This window comes from Etheostoma cragini, chromosome 17 (assembly GCF_013103735.1).
Source record: "Etheostoma cragini isolate CJK2018 chromosome 17, CSU_Ecrag_1.0, whole genome shotgun sequence".
Lineage (NCBI taxonomy): Eukaryota > Metazoa > Chordata > Actinopteri > Perciformes > Percidae > Etheostoma > Etheostoma cragini.
This window is the reverse complement of record NC_048423.1, coordinates 6,434,938-6,449,303: the sequence shown is the minus strand read 5'-3', so window position 1 is coordinate 6,449,303 and position 14,366 is coordinate 6,434,938. Positions and strand designations below refer to the sequence as shown.

Here is a 14,366-nt window from a genome sequence, read left to right as displayed (position 1 = left end):
TGTGTGTGTGTGTGTGTGTGTGTGTGTGTGTGTGTGTGTGAGAGAGAGAGACAGGGCATTGGGACAATAATATGAATGAAACAAATAATACCTTTGCTTCTAACCTTTTGAATGTTCAATTCCTGCTGAAACTATCAGAATTATGTTAATCCAAGTTAAAGCAACAACTTGAGTAGGGCGGCAAATAATAACTTTCTTTAATGATTCATCATATTATTTTCTTGGTTAACTCCTGTTAATCCAACCCCCATCGATATTCAGTTTATTATAATATATGACCAGCAAATATCACATCTTCATATTTAAAGAGCTGAAAGAAGTATTTGGTAGTTTTACTATGACGATATATACATATCTCTGACTCTCTATAGATAGATAGATAGATAGATAGATAGATACCATGATTCATGGACAATCAAAAAAGTTTTGGATCAATTTTCTGTCAAACTGGACCTTCCAAACATGGAACATAGGTTGTAATTGAAATATAAAGGATGATGCCTCAGTCATTTTTATCCAACTAAACAGTAATGTGGTCAGAAGCAGTGAATGGGATACAGTAGGTGTTGATACCGGTTCTTACCTAAAACTTGTCTTGTTGTGTGTTGTAAACTCAGAGATGAGTGGACAGAGGCTATCCAGATGGTGGCAGACAAGCTGCAGAGACAAGAGGAAGAAAGGATCCAGTGCAGCCCCACCTCCAACATCGACAACATGGTCGAGGAGGAGATGGACATCTCCACCACACACCACAAACGCAAGGTACACAATAGTGCATTCCAGATAAACTGTGTCATTGCTGTACACTGTGATGTAATGGGTTACAACCTGCAATTTCAAAAATGGTCCAGGGAGTCACAGGTTTGTGTCAACTAATGAAATGCTCCCCTGTAACAACAAGGGTGGCAACTGTTTTTTTCCACATTAAAGGCAAGTAAAAGCAGTCATGCAAAGCAACGTTTGTGAATGCACTTAGAATCAAAGGCATAGGCTGCACGTGGGTAAAATTGAAAATAGATGTAACAAGCAAACTGTCAGTACAGAAAGAGGCCCCTACGGGCCCCACACCATGCACATTATTTTTTAATTTTTAATTTAGTTTTTTGCTGCTTGTGTTAAGATAACATTTTAAAAAGCTTTAGCTTATTTTGCTAAGTTACAAAAGGGTTTTGTAGAAAGCTCTTGATTATATTCCTTTAAGCAAGTTATTGCAAAAAAAGTATTGATGCTCAAACTTAGGGATTTACAAACAATGTTGGTGCCAAAAGTCATTACATACCAACTATTTAACTTGAAGGACAGATGAATTGATGACATTCTGCATTTCCCTCCCCAAGACAATGAGTGACTTTGACTACTTGAAGCTGCTGGGAAAGGGAACCTTTGGTAAGGTGATTCTTGTTCGAGAAAAGGCCAGCGGGAAATACTACGCCATGAAAATCCTTAAAAAAGAAGTCATCATAGCCAAGGTTAGTCCGGCAGACTGTTCATCTTCTAATCAAGCTTATCCTTTTTACTGTAGTTTGAATGGACCACATAAAACTGGAGTTTAAAGCCTTTTTCCAACTACTTCCAATTTTGAGTACAGTGTGAGATGTCAGTATTTAATGTTTTGAACTGCATTTCATGGGGTGATCTTTAACTAGTTTCTTATTTATTTGGTTGATTGAACATATTTTTACCATATCTGTGCAGGATGAAGTGGCTCACACACTCACAGAGAGCAGAGTACTGAAAAACACCAGGCACCCCTTTCTCACTGTAAGTACCTCAAATGCAAAAATGGTTTAGATTCAAACACATGTGCATATGCAAATGTATCAACATCTGTAAGAGTACATGCTGCATACCCAGACAGCATATTGATCCTATACACTGTATAGGATCAATATGCTGTAACTCCTAGTATATACTGTATAGTATACAGTATATACCTGAGTCTCTTGAGGCTAATTAGGAGTTAGGCACCAAATTGTAGTACATTAACGGCCACATCTGTTAGCTTTACACACTGTGTTTGATGGACACCAACATAAGTCTCTGCTCATTTCTATCACGCTCTCTGGAAACACACACACACACACACACACACACACACACACACATCATGAGAGCAATTGCAGTTCACATCTAAGTTCACGCTATCAGCCACAAAGGGACTCAGACAAACTATTCTTTTGTTTAACAGCTTTCACTGTTGAAGGAAAACACACCTATTTGCTTTTAATAAGCAAATACAGAAATAAAGAGTTTGAAACTATGAATGATCACGTTTTTCTGTCTGTGCTGTTTAAACTTTAATGGGTCCAGACTTCTCGCTGCGTGCAATGTCACTCATTCACTTTACTGTGCTCTGTATCTGGAGTGCATGCACTGTTAAAGACAAATACTTAATGTTTTGTTTGGCAAAATCAGAACATAATATTTGATGCTATTCAAGTCAGCCCTCTGTAAAAAAATAAAAGCGAAAGCTATTGTGTCAGTAAACACTTCAATTCACATAAATAGACCTAGAATTAGTAAGTAGTTAACGCAAGATTTAATACATCTGGCTACATGAGGGCAAATTGAAAAAAAAGAAGCAACAGACACAATTAACATTTACGGAGAAAAATGTTCCTTAAATGGTGTTATGTTTAAGACACACATGAATCAAATAAGGTAAATAAATTGTGTGTGTGTGTGTGTGTGGTTCTCCTCCTTTCAGTCATTGAAGTATTCATTCCAGACTAAAGACCGCCTCTGTTTCGTCATGGAGTATGTAAACGGAGGAGAGGTAAGACGCACACACTTTCAGGGTGGTTGTGCTGTATGTGGTTACCCGTCTTTGTGTTACTGCTTTGAACAGCCAGTTAAACAACTCCACCACACCAACTGACAGAGATGAGGCACTCCACATATTCTACTGTAAACTCAAAGCGTGTGTTAAAAGTCAGATGAGCCTACATTAAGACAGATGACTCTGTCTTGGCGCTTTTGTCTTAATTTTTCTGAGTAAATCTTTGTTAAATAATAGTTATATATTGGGGTTATTCAATAATATTGATTTTTAAAGGAGTGTATTGAATTAAAAAGAATACAATTGTTTTATCAATTTAAAAAGGACTTTATTGATTTTTAAAACAATTTTATCGCTTCCGCTAAAGAAAATAGTCTGTTCCGTCTCTACAGTTGGAACAAGGTGAAGGGGACTTCTTTGGGAATATTTATTTTGACCTTTCTGTTCTCATTCATCTTATTTCATTCTTGTACAGGCGCTGCAGTTGACACACCGGTTAACACATGTTGCAGTGTAACTAATTAACGTTTTTGTCCCTACAGCGGAAGTTACTGTGTAGACTGTATATAAAGATGTAGCAATAGGCGTTCACCAGATTTGCTGCCTTGTCTGAATTGATCTGACTGATCTAGCTCCACATTTCCCCACTTTTTGCCATAGATGATAAATAACCCAAACTTCTTTTAGCGGATTGATGGCTTTCCTCCAGCGTGATCAGAACTGCGTCCATGGCGACGCTCTGCTATGCATGGCAATGGCCTGTTATACTTAGCAACGATCTGTTCTAAAGAATTAGCAGCATTAGAATTCCTCCAGATTCAACCAAGCTGTGTAATAAACTAAATGAGTATACGTAGAATGTATACCAAGTGTAAATTTGTTGTTTTAAATATTATTTCAGATGTTTTCCTAAACATTTGTCTGGGTTTTTAAATGTCTCTTACAGAAAACACTCAGTTTTTACATAGGGAAATAATGTGTTCGTGGAGATGTGTGACTCTGCAACAGTAGTGCAGCACAGGAATGTTAAGACGGGCAAACATTCAAGAAGTGCCGAAAGTTTGGCTGTTCGATTGCTTTCTAACACAGTTAATTTGTCAACCAACTGGCCTCTCGCTTGCCTTCTCGTCTTTCTTTTCCGTTCCATCCCTCTCCTGCTTGTGTCTATTTATGAACACACCTATGGGGCAGATATAGCCAGAATGACAGTCGGAGACAAAATGAGTTTGGAATCCCCCACTTTTCCATTTCTCCGATTTTTAATCGGGCCGTTTTCGCAATCTTGGTTCATTCCCTCAGTGTAACTGTCACCTGCTCCCTTCCCAGTTAGTTAGGCAGTTCAGCCAGCGCCAAGCCTGAGCAAACACACACACACACACACACACACACACAGAAAACACCCGCAAACACACACATACTTAGACAAACACACAGCACATTTTTACCTCAACGGACAAATTGTGACCACACATGCCTCAAAAACACACACACATACACACACACACAGCCACACACACACACACACACACACACACACACACACACACACACACACACACACACACACACACACACACACACACACTCACACACAACCTATTACAAACCTGCCACAGTCACAGCTGCCAGTACACTGATGAAGGCCCACCTGTCGTGTTACCCCCTTTCACCGCACCCCCACCACACACACACACACTGACACCATTTGCACAAGGTGGTCTGTGAGCATCACTCCAGCGGCCATATGCAAACCTCCCTGAACAATTAATAGGGAGATGTAGACCCCTTGGCCTCATGGGTAATTTGTACGACTTGACTGGTGTGCCACAGCAGGCTGATGTCATTTTGGTGCCACATGTGTAGCTGTTTGACAGTGACAACTTGACAGCTAGGGAGAGCGTGAGAGAGAGAGAGAGAGAGAGAGAGAGGAACGGAATGTGAGGTGAGTGATAAAAAGGCAAGATGGAGGAGAAACGGCAGGTCACACCACCTGGGAAATAAAAGCTAGTTGTGTACTCTTTAAAGTATGGAAATGAGCTTCTTGCCAAAAACCGAGAAGGATGGGTTTGAGAATAGAGTAAATGAAGACAGAAGCTCAGGGGGCAAGGCCAGTTAGGCCACTAATGAGTGCTGCACTGGAGGCAGTTGAAATGGAAGGGTGGGGGGAGTGTTGGCGGCGGCTGCAGCAGCGGTCGGCCTGTCTTTAACTAGACTGGTGTATTGATTAATCCCTTGATTTGGCCCCTGTTGCCGAACTCCACATCAGCACCATGCCAACCTAGCCCAGAGGGTAGCATGGAAGAGGTATGTGACTGTGTGTGTGTGTGTGTGTGTGTATGTATGTATGTGTGTGTGTGTGCGTGCGTGCGCCGAGGGGGGCTGCTAGATGAAGCGCCAGCTGCTGAGCGCTTCCACCCGCCCTCCTCCGAGACTCGCCCACCCCCCACCCTCCCACCCAGTCCCACTCTGTGTGCACCCCTCACACACACACACACACACACACACACACAACCCCTTCACCCTCCCCTCCGCTATCTATCATCTCAATATGGTGCGGGCAGCCAGTTTGTGTTGTGCTAATTTCCTCCAATAAATCAGTAATTATTGCTGTGCCGTCCCTGCTGTCTCTCCCCTCTCTCTCTCTCTCCCCTGCCTTCTCTCCGTCTCTCCCTCTCTCACCCTCACTCTTCTCCCGCAGCTGTTTTTCCATTTGTCCAGAGAGCGGGTGTTCTCAGAGGAGCGCACGCGCTTCTACGGCGCCGAGATTGTCTCGGCTCTTGACTACCTGCATTCAGCCAAGATTGTGTACCGGGACCTCAAGGTAAACAGAAAAAGAGAGGGAAGGCTAGTTGGGGGGCATGGATGAGAGTGATCAGATATTTGAGGGAAAACTTTTTTTAGCCCCGCATCCAGTTTTCATCCAGGAGGAGAGGAGTTACTCATGATGTGTAGTAATTAAAGAAAGGGACAGGGACAAGCTCAAACAGACATAAAGCAGTAAATAAGTGTGGGACGTGGAGGCAGGCAGGGAGGGAGAGAGGAAGGGAGGGGGTCCTGATGCCACAGAGGTAGAGAGGTAGATGGCTCTGTCTGAGCTTCTGCCTGGCAGCCTTGGCCCCGGCCCTGCTCACAGCAGCCAAGAAAACAGAAAGGAGAAAAAGAGCGAGAAAAACACTTCAGCCATTAAAATTAAAAGGATTAGTGGCTCCACTACACGCCTGAAGTTTATTTCCCTACTCTGCTTGTTTGTGTATCTGAGTGTGTGTACTGCCACTATGTGGGGTAGAGCAATATGGTTCTCGTTACCTTGACTCCACCTTACAGAAAATGTATTTTAGTCAGTTTATAAAGCAGTATTGTGTTGATCCTCAGTCACAAATGATAAAATATTATCCCATGCCTTTGCAATCAGTTTCTGATGGTGAAAGTTGAATTGTAGGAATTTATATTTGTATGCATATTTTATTTTCCTTCCAGTTGGAAAACCTCATGCTGGATAAAGATGGCCATATGAAGATCACTGATTTCGGCCTCTGCAAGGAGGGCATCACAGACGCTGCTACAATGAAGACCTTCTGTGGCACGCCCGAGTACCTTGCACCTGAGGTAACTGTTTTATTTTCTTCTTATGTGTTTTTTTTTTTAATCTGGTTTCCATTTGATTTCTTTCTCTCTCACTCATTTCCTATTATTTACTTTTATCTTCTAAGATGTTTCTTTTATAAACTGATGTATTGTCTTTTATGTTTACCACCATTTTACCCATGTGTTCACGACTGTATGTAGCCCCATAATTACAGAAAGTATAAATCACAGTAGAATAATCATTCATTCCTGGGTGTCTAACAACCAAAAGTAAGGTATGATGTACATGTATAAGGTAAAATATAATGTCACAACATCTACTACTAATGGCAATCCAAGGAGAAGTTCCTTTTTAATTTGGATTAAATACAAGCATCAAATCCAAAAGCATATATCTCAGAATCAATTCACATTAATGTCACTGACTACTAGGGTTGGGGATACTATGCTTTAAAATCGATAAAACATAGTATTGCAATATTTTCCGGACGCCAAGTATCCATCTATTATTATATTTGTGTTGGTCCATTTTTCTGCTTGACAATGCCATTTTGCTGCAATAAAATGTAAGTGAAATGAGCAAACAGAAACATTTATCTTTTCAAATAAAACAGATGTTTTTGGGGACAAAATTTGAAGATGGAAAAAGGTACGAAATTGCAATCTATCGCAGAATATTGCAATATGTTTAAAATCGCAATAATATGGTATTGTGACACAAGTATTGGGATGATATCGTATCGTTTGAAACCTTACAGTGGAATTTATGCATAGACATTTTAATGTGAAGATTTCATAGGCAAACACTTTCCGTAAAATCAGGGTGAACAGTAAATATGCCGCTTATTGTGTGAATGAGAGTGTTGGTGCAATTGGACAAGGGCACAGCACAAACACACATAACTACATGCTTGTAATAGTTTTTTGTAGCCATCCGCTGTCCAGCCATCAGCACTGCTTCACTAGAAGGCGAGCAGATCAACTGGCGAGAGCGTTGCAGGACTGTGGGTGGTGGAGACAGAGCGGTGTAGATGTGAAGATGAATGAGGAAGGGACAGGCATAGTGTATATTCCACTTAAAAAAGTATGGAGGACAATTTGGCGAGGCATTTTGTGCTTTTTTTTTAGAGTCCCTTCCTTTGCGTGCCAAAAGCCGATTGGAAGCTGTTGGTTATTTTTCACAGGATGTGCGTCTGTGTGCATTTATGTGTGTGTGATTGCAGTAGAAAGTGCGGGCTAAAGCGAGGCAGATGGCGGCAGATGGGCGAGGTTGGAGGAAGGTGCTCGGAAAAAACCTGGAAATCTACACCACCGCCGCCGCCACTCACCCGCCCGCACGCTCTGCTCGCCCGGCCGCGTGTAAAAATAACACAGTTTGCTCGGAGCCAAGTTACAGAGATGCAAAGTAGCCGGGATTAAAAAGAGAAAGGGGGAGGTGGGGGTTGAAGACAGAGGAAGATGAGAAAGGAGAGAAAATATTTCAGGGTTACAGGAGTGAAATTGACATAGTTCCCATGTTTGCCATCAGTGAAAAGGGCAGATGAGAAGTGAATAAAGAAGGTTTTTTGTCTGCTGCGTGCCTAAAGGAACTCAAATACTTCAAAACAACACTATAAGCAAATAATTCTGTAGCCGAACATGCAAAGCATTAGATCGAATGTTATTTGTTTCAAGGATAGTCAAAGAGGAAGATTAATGAACAATAAGCAGTGTTAAGGTATGGAACAGAATCAAAGAAAGCAAATGGGGGTGTTTTTCTCATATTTATTCTGTGTATGACACATTTCCTTGTGGGTATTTTTATTAAGTGTTGAAAAGGATGGATTTGGGCCTTTTCCAATTATTTGTTTGTTTTGTTTGTTGGATATGTCATGCATTGTGATTTTTTTATTTGACTTTATATTTAAATGTTTCATAAACATAGCATCACTGTCAGACATTAGCAAAACATTGCAAAATGTCAGAACAGTGTCAACATAAACCAATTTCCAAAACATTACACTTTGGAGATAGAAGGTATCTGTGTGACACCGACAATATGTGGTTGTTTGTTCACTGTGCCCAGTATATGAGGTGTGTGTGTGTATGTTTGTGTTCCCTGTAGCCTGCTGGGTATTTGGGCTGCTACAGCCACAGGCTGTGTGTGCCCGTCCCGTCCCGTCTAGTCCTGTCCAGCTTGCCAAAGCCCCCGCCCCGCAAGCAGCATCTAACTGCCACATGGCTGCCCCAGTAGGGACCAGGACAGGACAAGACCTTCTTTCTCACGGCTGCTTTTAATCAGAGCTTTTCCCTTCTTCTTCTTCTTTTTCTTCTTCTTCTTTTTGTCTCCTGCTGATTTATCTAATTTGATACTTCTACTTCTACCATCTTGTCCTATTTATTTGTCCTGTCTGTTTCCAAAATATACACATAACCACACATACTGTACATATACACACACACACACTCCCATGCCTTCAAGCCTAAGGCTGTGGGGCAGCATTCTGGCTCTGTGTGGATTAATCTGCTCCCTGCCTGCAACCGAGCTGCCACCACTTTCTTTGGTCCCGCGACACACACACACACACACACACACACACACACACACACACACACACACACACACACACACACACACACACACACACTCACTCACACTCTCTTTCACTGACATGCACATACATATACATGCCCAACTGGACTCCCTGCTTTTGGATACATTTCTGTACCTTTTTGTGCAAAGACTCAACACACAGGCCTGTAGAAAACAAACTGCCTTGTAAGCTGCTCTAAATTTCATAAACTGCACACTGTGTATGTGTGTCTGTATATGTGGGTCCCTCCTCAAGCTAAAGGGACTAAAACACTAGTTTGCCTCGATCTCAAAACGTTATGATTTTGATGGACAAATAAATACTGTGTGTGTGTGTGTGTGTGTGTGTGTGCGTGTCTGTCTGTGTGTGTGCGAGAGAGAGAGAGTATTCTTCCAGCCGTACCAATCAATAGTATATCTGGAGCTGTCCGTGCGCTTCGTTCCCCCAGCATTTCTCTGCACCTGCAAACAGGGTGAACAGTGTAATACACACACACGTACACGTGCACACACACACACATACATGCACATAAGTAGCACTTATAGCTATTATTCACTTCCACGCACATGTTGACTTGCACAAACTGAAGCAGACACCTGCATAATTAGCAGTGTAGTTTCAAGTGTGTGAGCTCAGTTAGTTAATGGCCAGCTTTCTGTAGGATTGAGCTGATGTGGAAACTCGCAGGCAGCTGTTTATTTACTCTCATTGCATAATGACATTTAACATTATTTATAGTTGGAGTTGTACACCTCATCTGCAGCCTTATTTAACATGTATAAAGCAAAACTGCCAAGTAAAACAAAGAAAAATATGGCTATTTTGATTAGACTGTGGTATACTGTGGACTAAATTACAGCAAGTTTCTCACAGAATTGTAGGCTTGAAGATGCAGGATTCCCCATTTGCAATATCAACATAACATTGAATACGTATCACTAACTAAAAAGTTTTTTTGCTTCTTACTGTGAATTGGTTCTAAAAGTCTGTTCGCTAATGATATGATTTTTTTATAAAATGATTTAGAAGTAGCATCACAGAGACTACAGTCACTTAGAAATACCATACTCATTTATATTATCCACCATAAAAACTGGCAGTATTTACAAATGATGAATATTTTAATCTCAAACCACCTTCATCTCATCTTTTTGTCACAAATATAGACGTGTTCATATGCCTGAAATCTGAGGTTCTGAGGTTAAAAGCTTCCAAGCAAATGTCAGTGTAGAGTATAAATACTTAAATATTAGGTGAAATTTCAGTACGATTTTTTTGGTTTGCATAGTTTGTAGATTATGTATTTACACGGTCAGTTTGCAGTTTGAATAGACACTTCTTTAATCTAATCAAACTAAACTATATATACTTTATATCTGTCACACATGTACTATATGCATCTGCCACACACCTCACTTCTACTAACGGCAAATATCAATTCAGTTTACAGTTTTTTTCAATATGATATAATGTGACATATGCTGTATAGTTTTATTATATAATTTATATTATTAGGGTTATTAAAAAATGTTTTTGTGCATGTTTGACTTCATGAATTTTTGTCTGTCAGTGTTCTCCCTTCCGGGACCATTATTAACAGTGAGTGAGATGTTATTATTGGCTAGATGTACAACATATGTTATTCTGGCTGCTCTCCAGCTCTGTCTGTCTGTCTGTCTGTCTGTCTGACACACACACACACACGCACACACACACACACACACGCACATGCACACGCACATTAACCACACAAGCGTGCATACACATTCATCATGTTAATAAGCTTATTACGTCAATGAGGGCCTTAACAGGAACTGAAATACCTTTCTTCTAGAGTCTGACTTCCTTTGCTTCCTTGTCCTCTTCCTTGCTCTTCCAGAGGTGAGCGGGCCGAGCACATATGAATAGGAACAAGCGAGGGAAGACATGATTAGAGGCCAAAAGAGACAGGATTAGACCGGATGGAAAGAGCATAAGGAGAGTAGGCAGGGATTGAGTGCAGGAAGCCCAGACACAAGACTTTGATACAGTCGTGACTTCTTTCACACGACCTCTTTTCCCATCACAAACGCACACACATGCACCGAGGCACGCATGCACACAAGAAACAACAGCCAGGGGACAGTACCTGTGCTAGCAGCCCTGAACTATGTTGCGTGTTTTTCCTGCCTTTTCCAACCAGGGACGTTCCTCTCTATCCCTGCCAACAGAAGGATCAGTGTGCCAGGGAGAGCTGGCACTGACCATAGGGGGCATCTGGTGGGCAACTGCAGCAAACTGACTCCCTTACTGTTAATAGGGGCCTCTCAAGACCAGCCATCCCATGATGTTTGCCTCTGTATGTGTGTGTCTGTGTATTGAGAGACCTACACCTCAGCCCTTGTTATCTGTGAGACCACTTCTGTTTTCCTCAGACAACTTTTACTGTTTTTTTTTAATGCATCCCTTGAGCAAAATGGACTATTGGATTTCTTTACTGTCTTTCCTTGCTCATCTGCCTCTTCATCGAATACCTTGGGCAGTCTATATTGTCCAATAAAATAAATGCAGAACTGCAGAACAAAAGCAGATGTCCAATAAAACAAATGGACCTATTTAAAAAAGCAAACATGCTGTTTTCTGTCTCTCTCAACTCTCCTTAGGTCCTGGAGGACAATGACTACGGCCGTGCAGTGGACTGGTGGGGTTTGGGTGTGGTGACATACGAAATGATGTGCGGCCGACTGCCTTTCTACAACCAGGACCACGAGAAGTTGTTTGAGCTCATACTCATGGAGGACATCAAGTTCCCGCGCACTCTCTCATCGGACGCCAAGTCCCTGCTGTCGGGCCTGCTCATCAAAGACCCCAACAAACGGTGTGTGCATGTGGTTTAGTGTATTTAACTGTCTGTATTTAAAATGTAGAGATGTGAACAAATCAGGAAATGCAGGGTTTTTTCTCACTTTTATTTAAGTTATTTTGCTAAAGAAAGTAATAAATATATCCTCATCACTTTTATAAGTTTGATTACTTTCTGTTTAGCTTGGTGGTTCAAATCATATGTTGCTCCTACTGATTTCAGTTTTTATCTTACCATTCCTCTTCTGTCCTTAAGGCTTGGTGGAGGACCAGATGACGCTAAAGAAATAATGAGACACAGTTTCTTCTCTGGCGTTGACTGGCAGGGTGTCTATGATAAAAAGGTATGAAACATGATGGTAAATCTGAGTTTTCCCTCTGTACTGTGCCAGTGTTTTATATTGTCTAATAAAGCACTGATAGGCCTACCCAAGCTGAAATAGTTTTAAAACGTGTAACAGTGTTTTTTATAGGGCGGCACAATTAATCAAATTTTAATCATGATCAGGATTTTCACTTCCCATGATCAAATTTGTGTTGATTTTCAGACAGCAGTGATCGGTAGTCGGTGCTAGTTAGTGTCTGTTAGCTCACAGGGCCTCTAGGTTGCAACGGTGCACCGAATGTTGTTTATATGGATATGGTTTCATTTTGCGTTACAACCTGATTATCAACACGTGGATCACAAGTAATATTAACAATCTGCACATCTATCAGCTGGGCAATAAGAAACACAGCAACAGCAGTATTATCAAGGCGATAATATATAACACTTGAAATATGAATAAACGTAAGTTAAACATTTACACAGATATTGAGGCAGTAAAACCCATAACAGTTTAGCAAGCTACAGAATAGTTTTCACTTACGTTCTGGGCTACCTACATCCTTTCAACAAGTCAGTTTACAGCTGTTCTGTCCCTTCTCCTGTCTGAGCGCGAGTGATTGGCAGGAGATCAAAGCGATGACTCTCGTCAGTGATTGGTCAATCATCTCAGGAGAGAGAGCACGTGTTACTATGGCCTTTTTTACAAAGCTGATACATGTCCTGAACACTGTCATCTCCTCCACATGTCATGATTCCAACTTCAAGAAACGTACTGTAGGCTAGGCAGTGCGCCTGCGTGGCAACTTCAGGAGACTCGGATAAAGCTGGGAACACATGGTTTCCCCACCGTGGTAATCCACTCTGAATTTTATCGGCAGTGTCAGGGTTAACTCCTGTAACACAAGTGAGCAGACACATATTACACAGACAGAAAAGCAGCCATATAAAGCACAAAGCATAATGGAGATGTGTGACCTTGTATCCTGGAGGATTATCATGTGTTTAATCGTATAACACTACCTAGTAATAACCAGGTCCTGTGTGGCAACACCTATCATAACATGTTAGACAGGTGCTGAGCTTCCTCCCTTCACTTTTATCTCTTCATTCCTCTATTTTTCTCTCTACCACCTCTCCTGTTTTTCACTTCCTCCTCTCCTCTTTCCCTTCTTTTCCTCCTTTCCTTTACCATATCCTCTCTTCTCCCTGCTTTCCTTTTGGTAAAACCACACACAAGTATAAATGCATAGAGACAACGCGTAGTCTAATCACACAAACACATGACATTTTTTAAAAATATCGAGATGACGCAAGGCTACCTCGATGCTGCTGAAGGGTGGGAGCTGACTCAAAGCTTTCCATTTACAAAGGAGACCTGGAAACTGAGATATGGATATTTTCATTGTTGGTGAACCCATCAACAGATTTCTTAAGCTTCCTGGTTCATTTGCATTCTGTCTCTCAGGAAGTGAGACAGCTGATTTTTTTTAAATAATTACGGTTTTCCTCGACATACACCCGTCTTTTCATATTGTTATTGAGCATGCTAGCACTAATGACATCATGTTGCTAACCTCCAGTAAAGAAGCAGAGGAGGAGGTGTGTCCTATCCTGTTCCAGTCCCACTAGCACCAAGCTCTGAATGTTTTAGTTGGCCTTGCACTAATACACCAAAAATGACTCTAGCTGTTCCTCAGTCTTGCTTGGCTGCTTCTCCACTTTTAAGAGTCTTTGTTTTATTTAACAAAAATAAACTGCCCACTGTATGTGGTTTAATCCACCAACCCCCTAAACTTGGTTCTGATTTTACAGACCTTTTATCAGTCATCATGTTACAAAATGAGTTATTATTCTCTGTAATTTTAATGTCACATATTCATAACCCCTTCCTGCTTGTTTACTTTCAATTTTTTCAAACTTTTAGATTCTTTTATTTTGACCCAGTATGTGAAGCAGCCCAGTCATGACAAATGGCACACTGTTGACCTTGTGCTCTCCCATGGTTTCTGTGTGCATGTTGTGATGTGGACTTGATGGGTGCTTCCAGGTTCAAGCTTTTACTGCCTCAAACATATCTTTGATACCAGTAAACAACATGGCCTCACCATAGAGAAGAGGAGCTTGCCACTTTTGTACAGACATATATATATGTGTGTGTGTGTGTGTGTGTGTGTGTGTGTGCATATGTATATATATGTGTGTGTGTATATGTGTATATATATATATATACATATACACACACATGTATGTGTATGTATGT

At 41.2% G+C, this 14,366-nt stretch overlaps 1 protein-coding gene across 4 annotated transcripts in view; it reads left to right on the top strand.

Annotated features, from left to right (window-relative positions):
* Positions 1–14,366, top strand: part of akt3a (v-akt murine thymoma viral oncogene homolog 3a) — a 57,048-nt gene that overhangs the window by 38,621 nt on the left and 4,061 nt on the right. For all 4 annotated transcript variants that reach the window (XM_034897367.1, XM_034897372.1, XM_034897366.1 and 1 more), the window contains 8 exons: positions 618–762; positions 1,338–1,469; positions 1,696–1,761; positions 2,708–2,776; positions 5,478–5,600; positions 6,257–6,385; positions 11,580–11,794; positions 12,035–12,122. In XM_034897367.1, coding sequence (XP_034753258.1) covers positions 618–762; positions 1,338–1,469; positions 1,696–1,761; positions 2,708–2,776; positions 5,478–5,600; positions 6,257–6,385; positions 11,580–11,794; positions 12,035–12,122 — 967 coding nt within the window. The remainder of the gene's footprint in view (positions 1–617; positions 763–1,337; positions 1,470–1,695; positions 1,762–2,707; positions 2,777–5,477; positions 5,601–6,256; positions 6,386–11,579; positions 11,795–12,034; positions 12,123–14,366) is intronic.